The 21,440-nt window shown below is 39.2% G+C and overlaps 1 protein-coding gene across 1 annotated transcript; it reads right to left on the bottom strand.

Moving 5' to 3' along the window:
* Positions 1-16,795: 16,795 nt before the first annotated feature.
* LOC122655162 (anthocyanidin 3-O-glucosyltransferase 5-like) lies at positions 16,796-17,521 on the bottom strand. The gene has a single exon (XM_043849383.1). It carries the CDS (start codon positions 17,519-17,521, stop codon positions 16,796-16,798), a length of 726 nt encoding a protein of 241 aa, XP_043705318.1.
* Between the last annotated feature and the right edge of the window lie 3,919 nt (positions 17,522-21,440).

Raw genomic sequence — 21,440 nt, 5'->3', positions numbered from 1 at the left:
ATGAGAAACAAGACTCATGATATGCATTTTGTGGCACATCCAACATACCCCCAAAGATCTGAAAAACACACCCACACAAGTCACATGATCTGATTTTACAACCCCATCCCCAAAATCACCAAACACACACACACATGAGCTCGACTAACTACAATGCTTAGCAAAAGCTTCATCAATTTCATTAGAAGTAAAATCACAAATTTGTTGTCATATTACAATATAGAATTATAAAATAAAGTACAAATTGTAAAAGAGCAATCTTACCGTTGTGCCGAGGCTAACCCTCTTACATTAGCATCTTCAAGTACCCAATCCAATTCTTCAAGCGTAGGAGCTAACTATGACATGAAATGCTACCAATTTCTCATGATCATGCTGTATTTCCTAGAAATTTACCAAACTGTTATAGTCAACTTCAGTTTCAAATTAGTTGTAATGTGGTCATCCCTTACCTGCCATTTCTTGACAAAAAAAAGTAGAGAAATCACATGCCTTGGTTGAAGAGGAAGGGAAAAAAGAAGAAAAGAAACAAAAAAAATGTCCACCACGCCTATCCATGAAGCTTTTCAAAATCCAACATAACTAATCATCCTTGTTCCTATGACTTGACCCATTCTAATGTAATTCCATTATTCATGTAGAAAGGTCAGGGGCCTTTTAGTTAAAAACATGCCATGTTTATGCATGTAGAAAGGAAAGAACTCAATCTTCACATACGAATAATAAAGTAGAAGACAACTAGGAGGAATAGTTTCTGCTTTATATCCCCTTCTCTAATGTGACCAATTCCCCAAAGGAAACTCTAAGAAAGATGAAGAGAAATAGAGAGGTTAGGTTTAGAAGAACAAAACAGAAGAAGAGAAAAAAAAAGAAGAAGAAGAGAAAAAAAAAAAGACATCCACAGCAACTAGTAATTAGAGCTAGGTAATTTCTAATAATGATTAGAATTCAGAACCAAACAAGATATCAAAAATCTAACATCCTAAACACAATTAGAAACAAATAGAACAAAGATGAAAGTAAAACCTATTCTATTTTCTTTTTCCCCACCTTTGTTTGATCAAAACAAATCCAAATTAGCTCAAATTCTAGTGTTTTCACTTTTCACCATCACATCACCAACATAGACACATGTTCATACATATATAAACTACATACACGTAATGAATCGAAGCAAAATGAAGTTGTTATTCCTCAAATGTCTCGCAATGACTTTGCTTCAAAAACTGCTCAAATGGGTTCAACAAAGAACACTCGAAGTGGTTCTTTGCTTAGAGGTTTTGGCGTTCTTCATTAAGTGGTCCTAAATCGACAGTCTCACTTGACTCGCTAATTTTAGGGCCAATTTTGGAGGTGGTGGGGGTGAAACATTGTCACAGATGGAAAATGAAAATCATCTCCAAGATCTAATGAATTCTCTAGCAAATGGTGGTTCCTCCATTTTTGGAGCCGTCAGGAGGAATCCCTACCTTTGGAGTGAATTGCAATAGTGGTGGACATGAACAAGAGACCAATTTTGGTGGATTCAATACAAACAGTAATGTCATTGGAATAACAACACCATCGATACCAATTTTGGAAACATGGAAGAACCCAAGTTGCATCAAAATCTTATAGTGACACTCCCATTACAAAGACACAGAGATAGAGAGAGACAGAGAGAGATTCCTTCATGCACCTTCAAAGGTGGAAAAGAAAAAAAGAAATCTTGGGTGGTTTCTTCGCTTCCTCTTTAAAAAAGAAAGTGTCCTACCCGCTACCTAATAGTAAAGAATATATAAATGGTGAATTTGAATTCTATGGGATTGGGTTGGGTTGACATTCTCGTGAAGACACAAAACCACACTTCTCCTATTGTCACACTTCTCCTATTGTATTTCTACGTTGACTCCTATTCACTAGAATGGCATCTCTCCACTCCACTCCCTCTCCTCTCCCCTCCTCCACCTCTTACCATCCTTTTAAGTTTTATAAGTTTTATCCATCTCTTTAACTCGCTCTACCTTATATTGATTGCTTGCTGAAATGTCAACATCTTCTCTTGGGGTCTCAATCTTTCTCCTCCTCTCCTCTTTCCGAATTGATTCAATCATTGACAGAGAAGTTAGTGGAGGTCGATCCGACTCTATCCATAGTCCATACGACCATACCCAATAGTATTAGTACTGTAGTATGATATATCAACACCTCACAGGCCATAAAGCTCTATAAAGCTCCATAAAGCTCATGCCCTCAAAGCGATGCCACAATCCCATTAGAATTCCGGAAATCAAACCCATCTTTTTTGTGCTTAAACGAAGCAAAAGAATCGAATGAACGAAGACGGAAGAGAGAAGTAGAAAATACTCTCCTCCCTTAAAGATCAAAATCACATGTTCATACATATATAAACATAAGTAAATCCAAAGATAAACACGTAATGAATCGAAGAAAAGAGAGAGTAGGAGAGAAAGGAGAGTTTAAGATAAAAAAAAAATTTAAAAACAACAGAATTAACTACGAAACCTAAACAAAAGAATTTGGACAAAAACTTGAAATACTAACAACAGATCAAACACAAGAACTAACACTTTCGACGAATCAAAACATGTAAGTAAAAAGGAGAGAAGAAGGGTTCAATGGGATCAAACCTTGTGGGACTTGCGAGAATTGGTGTCGCCGATTCACCGTTGCTCTGTCGCTTGAAAGGGATTTCGAGAAGTTTGACGGTTGAGGGGAAAAAGATTTGAGAGAACTTTGAGAGAGAGATGGAAAGAGCGGGGAAACGCAAATGTTTTTGAGATGGAGATGGGAAGCACGGGAAGTGAAAAGATTTTGGGGTTTTTTATCGCTGCAAACTATTACTTTATACGGCGTTTATCTATAAACGTCGTTGTATTGTGACATACAACGGCATTTCTTTGAAAACGCCATTACAAAAAATATTAAACCATTATTAAATAGTAAACTACATGGCGTTTGTTTAAAAACCGCCGTGGAAACTAGTTTATTTAACGGCGATTGTGATAAACGCCGTTATATATGTATATATGACGGCGTTTAAACCCATACGCCGTTATACCTTTATATATGACGACATTTTTAATAAAATGTCGGTATATCTTCACATATGACGACATTTGTAAAATATGCCGCAATAACTCAACCCAAAGTGCCGCCATTGCACTAATTTCTTGTAGTGTAATCAACAATAATTAAAAGTGATTATGGGATGAAGGCATTTTTATTAGAAGCAATTAAAGAACCCTCCCAATAAAAATAAAACTAATAACTTTGGGTGCATTTATCATGCCATGGATGCCACGCCTCGATCATCTCCTCCGCCCGATCACGTCTTCAAAGTAGGTGACTTGCATCTCCATAAGCTTTGAGCACCGCATGTGGATCACCATCTACATGCCCTGGGAGTCCTAACTCCTCTAAAATTACAATGGAAACCTAGAAAAATTCTATACACTTTCCTTTCCATAATAATAAAGAAACCCCGCATGGAGAAACCAGCCCACCATTTGGGTTGCCCATGGGGTGGAGTACATTTGTTTATAAAAAAGAAAGGGGGAGAGAGAGAAAGAGAGAGAAGCATCACATCCACCCATAACCCCATGTATCACATATATAAACAATCCATCCATTTATTAGAATGCCATTCCCATAATCACATCATAATATAATTTCATGCATGGGCATTAAAGCAAGTGAGCCAAAAATTAAAACATGGATTCCTTCAATTATTGAACCACCACATCGCATGTGATATCATGTATCCAAGCCCATAAAATTAAAATCGCATTTTAATTGCTAGTGGGTAAAGAGGGAATCTCTTCACCCATCATCATCCTCCAAAAACAAAACAAAATAATAAAATTCTGTTTTGAAAAAACTGTTTTTTTTTTTTTTTTTTTTTTTGTTAAACTGGAGGGAAAACAAGAGGGGTGCATGCAGCCCACTTGCGCAGGCTGCAGGCACTCCCTACGCAGCCCATAGGCACAGGGCCCACTGACAGCGTACTTGGGCTGCAGGCGCGAGCCCACGCCCATAGGCTAAAGCCCACGGACAGCAGCCTACAGGCCCGTAGCCCGCAGGCAGCAGCCCACAAGGGGATGCGCACAAGGGTAGGTTCATGGGGAAGGGCGTGCACAGAGGCTTGGTAGCGTGCGCTCCCCCCCCCCCCCCCCACATATAGAACATGATTAAAAAATTTTAAAATAAACATTAGTAATCACAACCTAATTGGATACATGCTTCAATAATTGGAATAAACAAAACAAACCAAATCCATCATCACATGGGTAGGTTGTTACACTAACAACCTTGTAACTACCCATGTGCACATGGGAAGATTGTTACAACAACCATATCCTAACCACCCATGTGCCAACTTGCATCCCACTCATGATAATCATATTAACCATTAATTATCTAATATTCATGGGTGAAAAAGGTGGCTCTGATACCACATTGTTGGCTAAACAACGGTCCAGGGATCAAACCATGGTTCCCTAGGGAGACCAAGATATTTATCTTTAGGGTTTTGCACGCCCTGGGTTAGCCCATGGTGTCCCATGGGTGCCCCATTTTAATTTTAGGGTTTCCCATGGTCGTCCATGGGAACCCTGGTGCATCCCTATTAGGGTTTCTCCTTCCCTATTGCATTTCATAAAATTAATTATCACAATAGGGACGGAGAAACTCGTCTCTAGTCCATCACATGGCAAGAGGGATCCATCCCATACTCGAATGCGCAGAGAAAAATAATCGATTCGAGTTTCTTTCGCATCCCATAAATATTAATAATCAATGAACAAGGAATTAATAAAGAATCGCTAACCTGGGAGCCTCAAGTGTTGCTCCTCCAATAGACAGTGGTTCTTCCTCCAATGAGCGCTCCAAGCAAACAGATCCAACCTCCAATGGTGCTACCAAGGTTCTACACGCCAATCCCGATGCCCTCAAACTCCTCGCAGACAGATCTAGGGTTTCACAAACCCTAACTCTCAAACACAGGTGAGAGAAGCAAGAAGAAGAAGAGAGATCACAAGAGGGAGAGAGAGAAACCAAAAACGCAGGAGAGAGAGTGTCTGCTCCAAAAACGTGGAGAACTCCCTTCTGCGTATTTTTGGTCCCCTATTTATAATAATAGGGTTTAATTAAATCCTAGATAGATTTAATAGAGCCCTAGTGAGAGTCTGACTCTCTGTCTCTCAGTCTGGCAGTTCTGTTTAAACTCAAAGTGCTACACAGGTGAAGAAGCAAAATCTAATAGGGAAAGTATTAATTAGATTCTTTATTTAATTATTAATGGATAATTATAATTAGCACCAAATCCATTAATTAAATAAAGAGCCAATTAAATTAGCAAATTCCAAATAACTCCCTATATGATAATAATTTATCATATACAACCCCCCCCACTAATCAACACCATCATTATGGAATCTAGGGCATGTACACATGTACTTGCCAAACCCCAATCCATAGTACATGTCCATATAAGAGCGTCTGTGCATCCGATCGGTCCCGCAAAACTCGATAAAACACTTTATTTGAAATAACTATAAATAATGTATCATTTATGTAAAATAAATTTTGCAAAACCATTTCCAAAACGGATCGATCCGATTCGATCCGACCATGCACGCATCTCTATCTTGGTGTTCCCCAATCGGGCAAGTGGTGACCGTGTTGGATAACTCCTTCACTCACAAAGTGTTCACGCATTCCCGAACACCGGCTTTGACTCGCTTGAGTCTCGGTCATTGATGAACCAAAGAATGCGATCACACTTTGCGTGTGACAGGTTCCCTCAGTAGCAGGTGGTGTCGGTGACACATGTCTATCCCTTCCTACATCCGGCGCAAGAATACATGAGGGAATCGACAAAGTAGATTCTTCGCCAATGCACACATCAAACATGTGAGCACTTGCATTCGTACTCGACATCACATGTCTAGGCATACCCAATGCGACGACCATATGATAAGGGTGCCCACCCAAACCCTAGTCGTGACGACCATTTTAAGTATAACTTACGGACACATAATGCTCAAAAAGTTTATATCGCATGTGACAATATTAAACTAAAATGTATAAATGTTCAATACAAAGGTGAACCGGGTTGAACCGGACCGAACCGGGTTTGATGGACACACACTTGTCCAACACCCTCCCCCATAACGCAAACCCATACCTATCTCGCCCCATGTGTATGGCGCACCCCCGAACATAAAACTTTCAGCCATAATAATTAGTACAAAATGCATGAATTTTTTACTTGATTGACTTTGTGTGTCGTCGGCCATGAGATTTCAACAAGTGTGGACATAAAAGAGATTTTCTTTCTCTACCTCTCGGGGCTATGGTTAAACAAGCATATAATAATAGAGTGGGGAGAAAAGAGGGGGATGGAGTAATGCTGTCAAAATCAAACGAAGACCGTTTATCGAAATCGAATTGAACGGTTTAAATCAAAACCGTGAAATCGCTTAATAAATGGTTTGATCATGGGTTTAAATTTGAGACCGTCTAATTAAATGGTTTAAATCGAACTGGACCGTTTAACATTCTTAAATATTAAACGAAAGGGTGAGAATTTGTGGTTGGTAAGGGTGTCAAAACCAAACTGAAATTGTTTACTGAAACCGAACCGAGCCATTTAAACTAAAACGGCAGACCGTTTAATAAATGATCCGGTTTTGGTTTTAGAAATAACACCATTTATTTAATCGGTTCGGTTCGGTTGGGTTGAGATTGTTGAAATCCAACTGTTTCAAACCATGTAATCCAATTAAAACCGATTATAACCAGACTGTCTAATCGTCTAAAAACCTAACAACTTTTTTTGTGATAAATAAAATGTCAAAACATAGCAAGTAGCAACTACTAAGTAGTCACGTTTCTTCAATAAATGATTTTCTTTTTTCAAAAAAAATAATTTAATAACTTAATAAGTAATAAGTAATAACTAATAAGTAGTATTAGTAAATAGAGTAGTAAATATAAATCGGTAAACAGTTTTCTATTCAAAAAAAAAAAATGGTAAACAATAAACCCTAACGGCCTAACTTCTTATGGAGAACAAGAGAGGAGAGGAAACCAGTGTAAATTAGTTAGTAGCTGTCTAACCGAAACTGTGTAAAACCGTATAGAACCATTTAATCAAACCCTTTAAAAATTGTCTAATTGAAACCGTTTACTAAACAGTCCAGGTTTTGACGATGAGACCGTTTAGTTAAACGATCTGATTATGATTTTTACCCTCAAGCACCCAAAACCAAATCAAACCAAACTATTTAACCAAAAACTAGACCGTTTGAACTGCTTGGGGAGTAGAAAGGGTGCATGTGAAGAAGCAGATGAGGGGCTGGACCTATTTGTGAAGGTAGAACGAAAAAAGTGGCTTTTAGAGATGTAATTTTGAGAAGGAAGGACAGCTTTTGAAGGACCCAATATGAAAAGAGTTTGGAGAAAAAGGAGGCTCTTGCCTTCCCTAAACACCAAAATAAGTTCCATGGTCCAAAGCCTCAGATGGTCATGACATTGTCTATATTGAACTTAGCTTGTCACCATTGTCACAAAAATGCATGGCAAACATGAATGTATTGATGTGGTTGCATTGATGTCAGACAAAACCTCACATTCATCTCCACTTGTCTAGCAGGGTTCAACCGCCATCCTTATACTGAAATAAGGAGGCATACATTCATGTCATAGAGAACCTCACGTTGAAGACAATTTTCCTCCACTTTTTATTTTTTTGATGAAAGTGTAATCACATAAACCATACACCAATCCCAAAAGGTTAACCGACTTGTAAAATAGGGTTCAACCATAACCCTAGGGTCATTAATGTCCACCCCCTTATATATAGTAAGATGTTTACAATACCCCTACCCATTGTACAACAGTTTTCCTCTACTTGTAAAGTAGGGTTCAACCATAATCCTAGGGTCATTAATGTCCGCCCCCTTATAGTATGAAGTTTATAATACTCCTACCCATTGTCCGACAGTTTTCCTCCACTTGTAAAGTAGGGTTCAACCACAATCCTAGGGTCATTAATGTCCACCCCCTTACAGTACGAAGTTTATAATACCCCTACCCATTGTGTGATACCATCTCAACATCATCCGAATCCCTCAATCAAAAGATTCCCCCTTGATTGTGGGTGTGGGAAAACTTGATCCTATTTCAACTCTGACAATAATAAGTGAAATGGTTAAAAGACCGACCGTAGTTTAAAATTGGTCCAACATATTGTAATCAAAGCGGTGAAAAGATGTCCCGTTCTTTTGATTACCATTTTCTTATCCAATTTTTTTTTTTTTAAGTCAAGGGTAAAAAAAAAATGTTCAAAATAATATGAAAATGACTTACATTATTTTCATTCTTAAGGCTGTCATTATTTTGCCCATTTTTTAAAGTACACAAGTGAAATTGTAGGATTTTATCCTCATTGAATAAAAAAACAAACAAAATATTAAGGTCGATATAATTTCTTTTTCACCAATTTTGATTACAATAAGATTTTCCTTTTAAATTTGAAGAGGAGGTAAGTCGTTTCTCTCTTGAGGCTAGAACAAAAACATATGAAGCATCAATAGATGTTGTAGCCACAACTCTTAGCTATAACGTCTAGCCTTAGTTACTAAATATACATATTATACACATATATCTAGACATTGCATTTTGACACTTTCTGGCGATGATGATCAGAGCCCACCAGGCTCCCGTGGTAATCGTATGGTGAAAATGAAAAATTTTACCATTCGTATAATTTCAGTGTCCAAACCCTCCCAAATAGAGATAAAACTCCTAGGATTGCCTTATTTAACCCTTTATAACCTATACACAAATTTTCAATCGAGTCCAACCGCTAACACCATTTGCAAAAATGACCATTTTGCCCTTAATATTATCTCAGTATCTGAAACTTCTTGGTTTGAGCCGAAACTATTAGGATTTTCATATTTATCTATTTCAAGACTCTGCGATAAAATTTCAATCAAATCCGACGACGTTTGGCCACCATTTAATGTGGAATTTTCATTTTGCCCCTAGCATCATTCTGGTATCTTAGGATAGCTTTACTTATATATTTCCAGATTGTATGTAAAAGTTATTCAAATTTGATGACGTTTGATCTCCATTCAATGCAAAATGACCCTTTTGCCCCTGGCATAATTTCGAAGTCTAATTCTTCTCGATTTGAACTAAAAGTCTTTGGATAACCTTATTTAACCATTTTGAGCTCATGTGTAAAACTCCATCCAAATCCGATGCCATTTGACCTCAATTGGTACAAAGAATCATTTTGCGGGTATCAAACACTTGCCAAACATTTTTTTGCTACATCCTCTGCCAAAAAAAATTGGGCTTTATCACTCTATGGATGAAAAGCACTCAAAAGGAGTTTCGCTACAATATAACTTACGTCAAAATCACGGATTTTTATCGGCTGCTGTAACTGCAGTATTGCTGTACTCATAGTGCGATGTTGCAAGTGCCATGTGGGGCCCGCTATGCACACATGGCACCTGTTACATCGTGCGGCGCTACAGTTACAACAGCGAATAATAATCACCTTGTTTTTTTTGGTACGATGATAATAATCACCTCGTTGATTGAAAGATATTGATACTTTAATTTTACACCTTTAAAAAAAGAAATTCAAATATGACGGCTTGGGGGCTGCCACACACGTTCGGCAACACCCGAGCCACTCCCACGTTAGACCAGCAAGCCCAACCCACATCGAACCCCATACAAACCCAGCCTGGTTTGGTTGCGTGCACGCCACACTTGGCTTTGCCAGTCCCATACTGATTGGATCAGCCCTTGCATGCAGGCTTACCCATTCCGTGCGTCCAAGCCAACGCCCAGCTACCTGCCCGTACGGCCCACTTACTGGGCCCATCCGCTCAAGCTCGTTTTGGGACCTAAAATAATGATTTTTTGCCTATAACACCCCATTTGGAGAGCTAAGAGCTGGCCTCTTGAGCTGAAAATTTTTCTACAGCTACAATATCTTCCCCTATTCCATTTGGCAAACTTCCTATCCATAGCCTCCTCCTATATAGTTTGAAAAAGGGAAATTATCATCGTCACCCCTCGAGTTACACCCTTATTTTAATGCAACCCCACTAAGTACCCAAATATCAAAATGAACCCAAAATCTAACGGGGTTTACCTTTTAACTGTTAAGTAGTGATGTTAGGAGGTTAGTTTTTTTTAAAAGAAAATTTTGCCATTGTTAGTGTATGAAGAATTACACTAACAAGGAATTTGACTAAAGCACTCAAAATCAATCATGATCAAGAGGCCCATCACCACTTGTGGGCCTTGATAACCATAGTTCAAAATTTCGTCTCATCTCACCATTCCGGTTTGGCAAAAAATTCCGAAATTTCCAAAATATTATGAAATTTCGGCGAAATATGATATTTTTTCTGCCATATTTCGGCACTCCATCTCGGTGGCTTTTTGGTCATATTAAGGCCTGATACTTCATGTACACCCTTATTTAAGTTAAATAAACACATTTAAACTTTCATATTGCAAAAAAATGAACTCAAAGTGGTGTTTTGGGTTTGCACCCTTGATCGACAGTATACGGTCGGACCCTGATGTATAAATAATTAAATACACATTGTTTAAGTACTAAAAGACATAATAAAAAATTTAAACAAAATAATGAAACAAATTTACGAAATTTCATGAAATACTGACAACAGTACTGTGGACTTTATCTTCTTAAGATGAATTCAAAGTTGTATTTTGCTAGCCTTGATGTTCTCTCATCTGAAGCACAAGATCCCAGCAATTGAGCGAGTTGCCTCCTTTTTTTTTTTTTTGGAAAAAGTAAAGATATATTAATGGGAAAAACAACTCTCTCCGGGAGTGCGGCCTACACTAGCACTCCCATGAGTCTATCTCTCTCTTCCCCATATGAAAAGACATCTTTACCCCCTTGTTTTGAAGAGGAGAGAGATAGACACATGGGAGTGGTGACGTAGGCCAAACTCCCGGACAGAAAACTACTTCCCTATATTAATATAGGGCAACCAGAAACAGGGCCATACGAAATGACTGGAAAGATTGAAATCTCTTGGGGTGTGGCAGTCTTTTTGCGCGGCCCTATGTCTGGGCGCAAGGGATGCGCATTGCACGAGACCAGATAGCGTTCTCTTTTCCATTAATATAAAACAGAAGTTACATTGTCCGATAGCTTGGGTAGATCGAGTGTCCATTGCTTCACAAATTAATCTGGAGGGGAAAGAAACCACAAGAGCATTCTCACGGGCATCTGGCAATGCGAGCTCGACACGTGGAAGAAGCTCTATCCAACAGTGAGAACTCGATGTAAGGCAATTTTGTGGTTTTTTTTTCCTCTCTTCTTTCTTCTCAAGTTTGGCACCGTTGGATGTCGCATCTTCTAGGTGACAAGCTCTCAAGCCCGCACTATAGTGCACTGCAAGATTAAGGCATTGTAGAGGATTTTTTTCTGCCTGAATTCCCTACGTCCATTCTTTTATGGACGTGGGCCTCATAGTAAAGTTCATTGATTCATTGGGATTGGATCCTTGTAGAGGATTCACATCCATCTAGTTGGTCATATTTCAAAAAATAAATGAATAAAAAAAGAGATAAGGTTTTCCTCTGTCGGGCTGAAACATTCATTGTACCACTAAGTTCACAAACCCTATGGCGTTTTAGTCTTTTCCCAGAATTACCCTCGCAATGCCCCTTTACAGGGTTTTAATCTTTTCCCAAAAATACCTTTGCAATGCCTCTCGATAGGGTTTTAGTCTTTTCCCAAAATACCTTCGCGATGCTTCTCTATAGGATTTTAGTCTTTTCCCAAAATACCCTCGCGATGCCTCTCCCGCACATCCAAGATTGAATGTGAATGGATTCCCATTCATCGTTGGGAAATGATTAAAAGGTGAATTGAAAGTTTTAATTTTGCAAGGCAGATATATCTATACGAATTGGCCGACATGGCTGATCATCTAGTGTCGATACAGATATTCATTCTCCTTAGACAAAGATGTGAGGTGTAGTGAATGAATAATCTATCCTCACCCTCTCATTGGTGCGAATATTAAGGGTGTCAAGAAGTTAGGCTCGAAACAGAAAATCAGAATGAAAAACCGTTGTTGCTTTAAAATTTAACTGAATTGAACAACGAAACCGCCCTACCTACAGCAAGCATGGTGTGGTCTATTTACAACCGTAGCCCTTAAAATCTGCTTTTGGATATAATTGGACCTTATTTATAGGCAGGAGAGAGAGAGAGAGATGGTGATGCGGCTAGCTGCTAATGTCTTGATTTCTAAAGAAGGGTGAAGGGGTAGCTAGTTTTCTACTAGACTTGTCTCCTCTTTGTGTTCTTCAGCAGAAGGTGTAGGAGGGAGTTTGTGTGTCAAAATCCAATAGCAGCTCTCTGGATCAAAATATTTAGGGTTCCAATGAATTTGTCATCTATGTACAAATCTGGGTCAGAGAGAGTGATATATATGCATGGCAAAAAGATGATCAATGGCCATTAATTAATTTTTGGGTTGACGCAACAATTTTTCTTTGCCTAATCCAGATATGTACATATATGAACACTGGAACTCTGATATTGAACTGGAGCTGTTGTAGGATTTAGAACCAGAACCCAACCCCATTACCTCCTTATGAAGATTACAAAAAAGGAGTATTATGTCTACACTTATTATTTTTGCTCCTCATCTCGATGATTCCGGCCTCTAGATCGATCAGGGGTACGTACGTGATGCAGAGGATTAATATATATTGCTGATCATGTTTGGGTTCAATTTTCTTTTGTTCATCATGCTTAATTATGTTTTGTTCTTCATGATTTCAATTTCTTTTTGGTGTCTAGCTATGTGATTCTCTGTTATTCACATTAATATATATAGGTAGGTCCATCTTGTTTCTTATATTTTACTCTATGATTAGAGTGCATCATGTGCATTATAGCTAGCTAGGGTGATTTTACATGATTCAGGGTATAATTGTTATCATGATTTTTAAGATCTCAATTTCAGTAAATTTTTTTACCCCAAAAAAAAAAAACCAGTAAATTTGTAATCATGATTATTAAGTTCTTAATTTCAGTAGGATAATTTTTTTAAATTATGATATTTATCCGCCTGATTTATTGCATGTATACACGTAATTTAGCATTTTGTTTTAAGTAAAAATGTTTTAAATGGTGAACCGATGAGTGTTTAACAAAATTGAAATCTGATTCGGTCGTGATGATCCCGATTTTAGATGTTCCAGAAAGACTAATTCTAGGGCTTTTTCTTTGGACTGATTTTAGCTTAGATTCCATATCGGAGGTATTCTGTAGTATTCAATGGAAGATCTAGTGAATGAGTTATTCCATTAGGTTACAAAGAGAGCTGCAACAGGGTTGGATTGGGCCAGGCCTTTTAAAACCCCAGTCCAACCCTCAGTTTCCTTAGATGGGCTTGGGCCGGGCCTTTTAAAACCCCAGCCCAACCCTATGTTTCCTTAGATGGGCCCAGGCCGAGCCTTTTAAAACCTCAATCTAACCCTAAGTTTCCTTAGATGGGCTTAGGCCGGGCCCGACCCTGCCTCAAGACTAGACAAGTCCAACCCTGACCCGCCCTCAAAGTTGGGCCAAGCTAACCCTAATTGCCCTTGACCATGGGGGGGAAGGGAGATGAATCCAAAGAAAGGGAGTTGACAAAAATCGGGGTCAAAAATCATTTTTATGTTATGAGATTTACGTGACTACCCTTAATATCCGAATGTCATATTTACCCCTGTACATATAATACGATTGGAGGTGAACACGGGGGTAAATATAGGTAGTGTAAATTAGGTTATAGCGTTATTTTTAGCCAGGTAGGTTACATTTAGACAGACACTAAATGCTTTGATGTCCATCAAATTTTTAAAGCTATGGCTTTGGATAGTATCAAATTTATCAAAAATAATTTGATCTCATTAGTCATTAAGTACTGGTTTATCCCTAATTGTCGAATCCTACAGGCATGAATTCTTTATTGAATCTACAAATTATCCTAAAGAGAAAGACAACTGCTAGCGCACTTGGTGGCAAGGTTCAAAATCCAGGTATCGGACTCGGGATCGGTCATGGCCGAAACCTTTTCAGGTCGGGATTGGATCGGTCCAAATCGGTCAGGATAGGTCAAAAAACCCCCCAAAATCGTTTTTTTATGGATTGGGTCATGTATCGGCCAGAGTTGATGGGCGTTGTGATTTCAGGATCGGATTGGCCGATATTATCTGGATCGGATCAGTCAAAATCGGTTCGTGTCTGGTCGGTATCGATCAAGATAATATAAAAAACTAAAAAAAAAACTTAAAAAACTTTGAAAAAATAAAAAAATATTCAATTGGATTGATCAAGGATCGGATCGGATCAACCGATCCAACCGAGTTGAGCGATCCAATCAACGATCCAGTCAAACCTTGTTGTATCGGTCAAATCTCGGGATCAGCCTCAACTGATATCGACCCGATCCGGCCAATATCGGCCGATCTGGTCCGATACCTCAAACCATGCTCTATGCACGTTAAACCCTTGCTCTTTATCATATGGGAGTATGTGAATCATTGAATGCTCAAAGTTAATGTTTAAGATATGCAATATTCAGTTTGTGATTCAAAAGTAAAGATTACTGGCAATTTTAATTTCCTTAATTTTAGTGTACACATGTAGTTTTTGAAATCACAGACTCTTGAGTTTCAAAGGCAACTAAAGTTAGTCTAAATTTAACAACGAGTTTAATTCAGAATTGACCATAGGGTTGATTCTATAAAGTTTAAACTCACGATAGAAAAAATCATTTTAAAAATGACAACTCATCATGATTTTGTATGAAAATGCACCACCATAATTCATGAGTCGAAGTTTTCATTTAGAATGTATAATATTTTTTAAGGGATTAATTTAGTTCAGTATGACCATACATTTATTCTAGAACTTACAACGTGTACTAAGTTTTAATTTTGAATGTATAGTAATTTTTTAAGGGGTTACGTTCAGTATGACCATACATTTAGTCTAGAAATTACAACGATTACTTGGCATATGGTAATATAGGCCAAGTGAGGAAAAATAGTCAAAGCATTGGACAGAAGATGGTGGGTTGTGTTGGTCCATAATAGGGCATATTAGGTCCTCATTGATGTTAGTACTCTAGTTTTATTTATGCATTAAAGTGAAGAACATCAGATCCTATGAGAACCATATATAGAAGCCATGTGGTTGATCCCAACTCCCAAGGGGGTAAGGGGAGTCGTATGCAGGACGCATGTCGACTTAGGCATGCTCCCATGCCAATTGATCTACACTATTGAGGCTGAAAATACTATGATGCAGAATAGATAAAAAGAAAAATAAAAGTGTGAAAGCACTGGATGTCTACATCATATCATCTACAACTTAAGTTCTAGGTGGTATGTTAGTTTACAGAAGTGCATAGGGCATACCGTATAACCGTTATTTTTTATTCATATATAGTTAATGAGATTTTCTTATTGTTATCCCTCAAGGTGTCAAATAATTTATAATTTTATTATTTTACCCTTTTAAAATAACATAATTTTTTTTCTAACAAGGGTAATCCAGTGATTTTACATGTATAACTTGAAAATGTGCATGAACCTTCCACGGATCCATAGATCTCTCAGGTTGATCTATGTTGCTCAAAATGAAATCGTTTGCCAGTTTTGGACAATGCTTCGTGCCCAAGTGTTGGATTTTGATACAAAATATACCGTTGGATTCGTCTTTCCGAGCACTATCCGAAGGTATAAGTTTTAGTCCAAGATTAGGTCAAAATAAAATTTATTTTTGAACAAAGTGATTAACCCTAATTTGGTGACGAAAAAATTCCTGACAGTGTTTCCAATCATTGTTTCTGCACCCTTAGCTATCATTGAGTATTTTGCACTTAAAAACACTTGTCCGAACCTTATCGGGGTCAAGGTGAGGTAGGTTAGGTGGTTGAGCCCTTCTTGAGAGAGAAACTTCATCAATCCACGTCCGATTGTCATCACTGCGGAAGGGGTGACAAAATTCAAGGTCTACACTTCAGTTTGCAGTCAATTGTTTGGTTATGTAGTATAGTCAATAAGAAGTGGATATATTGGTTCTTGACTTGCAGAAATGAATGGAGCCTATTTAGCTATAGCAAGGGTTTTAGATCTCCAAAATCCCCTGCTTACCCTATCAAATACCAGTTGATCTCCAATCCGGAAAAAAAAGCAGACCCAATTCACTAGGTTCCCACTATTGTGAGAGTTTTATTAATCTGAAACTACTCCTCTTGATCCAAAAGAATGAGAAATGATTTAAAATTGAAAAGTCATATTGGTTTTAAGTGTTCATGAAGGCATGAGATATTAGAATTTAGTTGCAAAAAAATCACTTTGCTCTTTGATATTTATTAGGATAAACCCGTATTTTTGGTCCTACAATTTTATAGAGCAACCGTATTAAAACACATATTAAACGAGTACTCTATCATCGCCATAAACGTTTTATTACGTGGAATTTTTTTTAAAACGTAATATTGTTGTATAGATCGATTAATTGTCGTACGTATCTATTTCGTATTATTGCCGTACCAGAACTTACTAACTATGGTCTTGACTTATCATGAATATTTCTATCGATCTCTCCCTCTTGTGGTGTCCTCTCCCCTGCCTGTGCTTAGCATAACCAATCTCCCACTGCTGCGCAACATGAGAGAGCCCACTCCCGAGAAGACCCGCTGCTCTCAACCTACTCTCCTTCACTCCCTTCATTTTTCTCCTCAGTGCTTCCCCTTCCACTTCCTTTACCATCACCAATCTCACCAGCTTCTCTATCTCTTCCCTTCCCATCACTCTCTTTGTTGGCAACTCCTTCGTTCTTACTTACACACTCTACTTCCTCCTCCAGCATCGCCGCATTCATCATCTGCTCTGCGTACAGCGGCCACGCGATCATTGGCACTCCGTTGAGTATGCTTTCCAGCGTTGAATTCCACCCACAGTGTGATAAGAACCCTCCAATCGATGGATGGCTCAACACCTCCACCTGCAGGGCCCACTTGTGGACCACCAACCCTACCTCTCTGGTCCGAGTCAAGAACCCGTCCGGCAGATACCTTGACACCTCATCATTTCCGTCTGGGCCTCCACCCAATGCGGTGAAGAAAGCCCCAACCTTCCCTACCGGTGGACGCACCACCCAAAGAAATCGTTTCCCACTCAGCTCCAACCCTAAAGCCAACTCAGTGAGTTGCTCCTCCGACAGCGTTCCACCGCTCCCCAACGATATGTAAATCACCGATTCCACGGGTTGTTCATCCAGCCATGCCACACACTCTACACGTAATTGGTCACAAGGTGGGCCCAATGATCTCACTATTGGGCCCACCGGATAAACAGGCAGGGGCAAGATCCGACGTAGGTTTGGATCCTCTCGGAGGGCTCCGAGTGTTGTTGGCTCTAAATCCTCCCACATGTTTATTAATATCGCATCTGCAAAGGGTAACGTGCACCCCATATATCCACCTACTTGCCCTTTATCTGCTTAAAACTTGGGATGTGGACCATCTCGTGCATATCCACGTACTCGCCCTTTATCTCCTCATGCAACGTCGGCAGGTACACCGTCAATGCCAAGAACGTTGCCGTGGTCAAAATGTAAAGGTATTTGGGGATGCCAAGCTCGTCTGCGATGGGGATAGCGTAGGTGCCGAACATTTTGATGACCAGCACAGTGGGCTGCAGTGACATGGTAACAATAGCAGCTCATAAGGCTGGGATTGATTCTCTGACTGTGATACTTATACGGGAGAAGTATCCTGTTTGGGCAGTGACGAAGGCGGAGATATCTGGCGGCGAGAGATAGACGATGCGGATGGTAGAGGGAAGGCGTAGGGAATGAATGAGTTGGGATTGAGCAGTGGTAGTGAAGGCTTCGACTAAGGTGAAAAAGATGGTGGAGTGGAAGCCATGCAGGGAGAACAAGCCCTTGGAGAGGGCTACCAGAGGGATGAGATGGCCCATTCCAGAGCTTGCAAATAGTGCCAAGTGTGGATTTGGATTTTGTAATTCCATGGCTCCTTTCTTGCTTGCTTGCTTGCCGCAATTGGGATATGTTGAACACACAGTGCAGATGGCAGTGTCTGTGTGTTGGTTGTCATTGTTGTCAACACAGTGCATGTGTGTTGTTGTGGTCAACACAGTGCATCTTGGTGCATTACATGATAGAGGCAGTGTTCATAGTGGCAGTAACATCATTATAGGGGCTTGGTAGTGTATACACAGGCCCCATAGTGTTTGGGAGTTATCCATGGGCATTTCTATTATTATCAGGCATGGACAACATTACAGTGACATTTCTATACTTTTACAGAGTACTAATGGCCTAGACAGGTGACAGTGAGCATCCAGTAGTATGTTGGTGATTTTGTCAGTCACAGAGGTCTATAGAGTGTTGACACAGCTCACAGGGGCATTTTGGTCATTTGACAGTACTGTGACCTGTTGGCAATGATGCTAAAGCATTCATGCTTATGTGGCAGCATGAGATTGTTCACCCTAGGTTTATGAAGTGTTTGGAAGCCTTAAACCGTCTTGGGTGAAAGCTAGGTACATTAAGAATGTTGATTTCCTAGGTTTCCGCACTGGCAGCATGTTCGTCGGCATTTTCGGAGGGTATAATGGCAGCTACATGAGTATTTTAGTTCATCGAATCCTCTTCGAAACGCAATTGGAATCGCACAATTCCGAGTTCGGACGGCGAAGTTACATCGATTCCCGTTTGGTCACCTAAAATGAGGGGCATTTTAGTCAATCCGAATTATTTTTGGGTTCCCTGAGAAAACCAGTAAAGACTTTGCTGATGTGGAAAATTTTGATTAGTAGTGCTCATCGCCACGGACACGTGGTCGCAAACGGCGCTCAAAACGGAGCTAAAATGAAGAAGTTATGGCCTAGATTCCATTTTGGGTTTTCTAGTTGGTCAAGAAGATAAACGATTCTAATCGTGCGATCTACATCGTTCTAAGTTTTTGAAATTTGATTATACGGTCATATATAATCCATATCTGTAGACCCTGTGGTCCCTGATTGAGTGTAGCGCCTGTGTAGGGATGCACCCAAGAAAGATTTTGTTTCAGAGGATCTCATAAGCCCTACCATTTCAAGATGAAATGGATGACTATCGAATGGCTGAAAAGTATTCCCGCTTCACCGACAGATCTGACGGTTCACAGGCCGCCCTACGATACAGCCAATGAGAGACCAAAACGCGTCTCTGACGCGTCAGACGGCGATCCAACGTCTGTCAGTTGGTGTGATCTGGTACACCCCTATGCTCCCCTAATCCCATATGTCATCGGCTCACCATACACCAGCGCAGGAGATTCTATTTCAAACTCTACGAATGGTCTAACTTCAAAACGCGATATCTCACTCATCCAATGGCCAAATGGGGTGATCTTTTTTTCGATTTTAGGTGATTTTTTGAGGAGCATCCAATGGGGTGCTGAGAGAAGCGAGAAGAGAAGCAGTGTTTGCCGAAATATGGGTTGCAGCCCTAAATAGGTGTTGTATGCATCTATGGTTTGAGTCTCCCTCTCTATCTCATGTGTCCAGCCTTCCTAGAAGCCATTGATGGTCTGAAATCATAGAACCAGAACCTCTTTTCGTGGTTGCAGCCAAGGAAGAAAAGGGAAAGAAAAAAGGAAGAAGAAAGAAGAAGGGGAAAAGAAGACAAAGGAAAGGGGAAGGAGAAAAGAAGAAGTTGGAAGCTCATCTCAAATTCCGTGGAGGTTTAGTGCAAAAAGAAAAAAAGGAAAAAGGAAAGAAGAAAAGGGAAAGAAAAGAAAGGAAAAGAAAGAAGACAGGGGAGTTGAGTTGTGGTTTCCCACATTGCCAGGAACCACTCCGGGACACCAATGACAGTGCACACTTGAAGATTCCATCCAGTTTTTCATCAAATTGGGAGAAGTTTAAGATTCCAGTGAGCCACCAGAGTTGCCAGATTCCATCTCTGGACATCAGTGATCAGAGACAGTGCATGGTTGTGAGATTTTCTACACTTTGTTGCCTGTTATGTTTGATTTACTATATTTCCATTGCATACGCTAGCTAGGTTATACTGCCATAGACCTATGCTAGGTGGATTTCATTGTAGGGCATTGTATAAGCCCAAACTTTATTTTGTATTGGGTGTAACAATGGCTGCATTCAAGTGATGGGTCTTTAGCTAAAATTGGTAGAGCACTTGGAACATGAGAATGTTTCAGGGATGGTGGTTCGAATCCACCAAGGTCCTTTTAAAGAAATTGCTGAGATAAATCTATAGAAATTAACAGAGATATTTCTAATATATTTTTTGGTTTTTAAAAAAAAAGAATTTTATCATTAACAAGGAACATTCCTTAATAAAAAAAAATTAGGAGTCCTGGTGGATTTGAACCACCATCTCCTGGGAACAAACCCAGATGCTCTTCCTTTTTGAGCTAAAGACTCACCTATCTCCATAAACCATGTTAGTTTAATCCAATATAAAAAATAGGAGAAAGAACTCTACTTGGTTACGTAGGTGGCACATTTTCCACGCAGTCAATTTTCTTACTGTCGGATTAGGACTATCCATTTAAGACCCTTGATATAATTAAACCAATAAAAAAAGACCAATTGAATTAAATAAGTATTCCATTTGTAAGAAGACTGCCTGTTAAATCAATTTTTTTATTATCTGGATATAATCAAAGGTCTAAAGTGGGTAGTCCTAATCTGACGGTAAGAAGACTGCCTGCGTAGAAAATGTGCCACCTACGCAACCAAGTAGAGTTCTTTCTCCCGTAAAAAATTATTAAAAAAATAATAATGACATATTTCGGATGCAAGGAAGAGTATAACGAGACATACCTTGGACCTCCATAATTGACCAATTTACCGGGTAAAACCAGGCAAAACTAATAACTTAAAAGTTGTTCAATAACATAATAGTATGCAAAGTAGAGTTGAACTCATTAAATTAGACAGTTTAAACCACATACATTAGCTAATCAAAATTTTAATTTATACAAGAGGAGACAATTACATGTTTAAAAATTGAGAAGAGCACAAGGAAGACTGATAATCAAAAGAACCCTGCACAAACATACATACATGCAATTAGCAAACTCGATAATACACAACTTAATGAAATGAAAATTTTGTTTCAAGACTTCTTACCGTTAATAATGAAGTAAAAGATTGGGAAGTATGGAATTGTGCGCTTGGTTGAATTGGATGAGAAGATCAAGAAGAATTTGTTTTCACCCCGTTTTGTTTTTCTTTAGAAGGTTTTCTTCCCAACCCTTCAATTGCTTTCCACCTTTGCCATGCTCTTTCTTCTTCAACCCTTTTACTATGTTCACATC

This window comes from Telopea speciosissima, chromosome 3, assembly GCF_018873765.1.
Source record: "Telopea speciosissima isolate NSW1024214 ecotype Mountain lineage chromosome 3, Tspe_v1, whole genome shotgun sequence".
Classification (NCBI taxonomy): domain Eukaryota; kingdom Viridiplantae; phylum Streptophyta; class Magnoliopsida; order Proteales; family Proteaceae; genus Telopea; species Telopea speciosissima.
The sequence above is the reverse complement of the archived record's forward strand: the minus strand, read 5'-3'. Positions and strand labels throughout refer to the sequence as shown.

Excerpts from the sequence above, each read along its gene's own strand:
- LOC122655162 (XM_043849383.1), bottom strand. The coding sequence starts at position 17,521 with ATGTGGGAGGATTTAGAGCCAACAACACTCGGAGCCCTCCGAGAGGAT.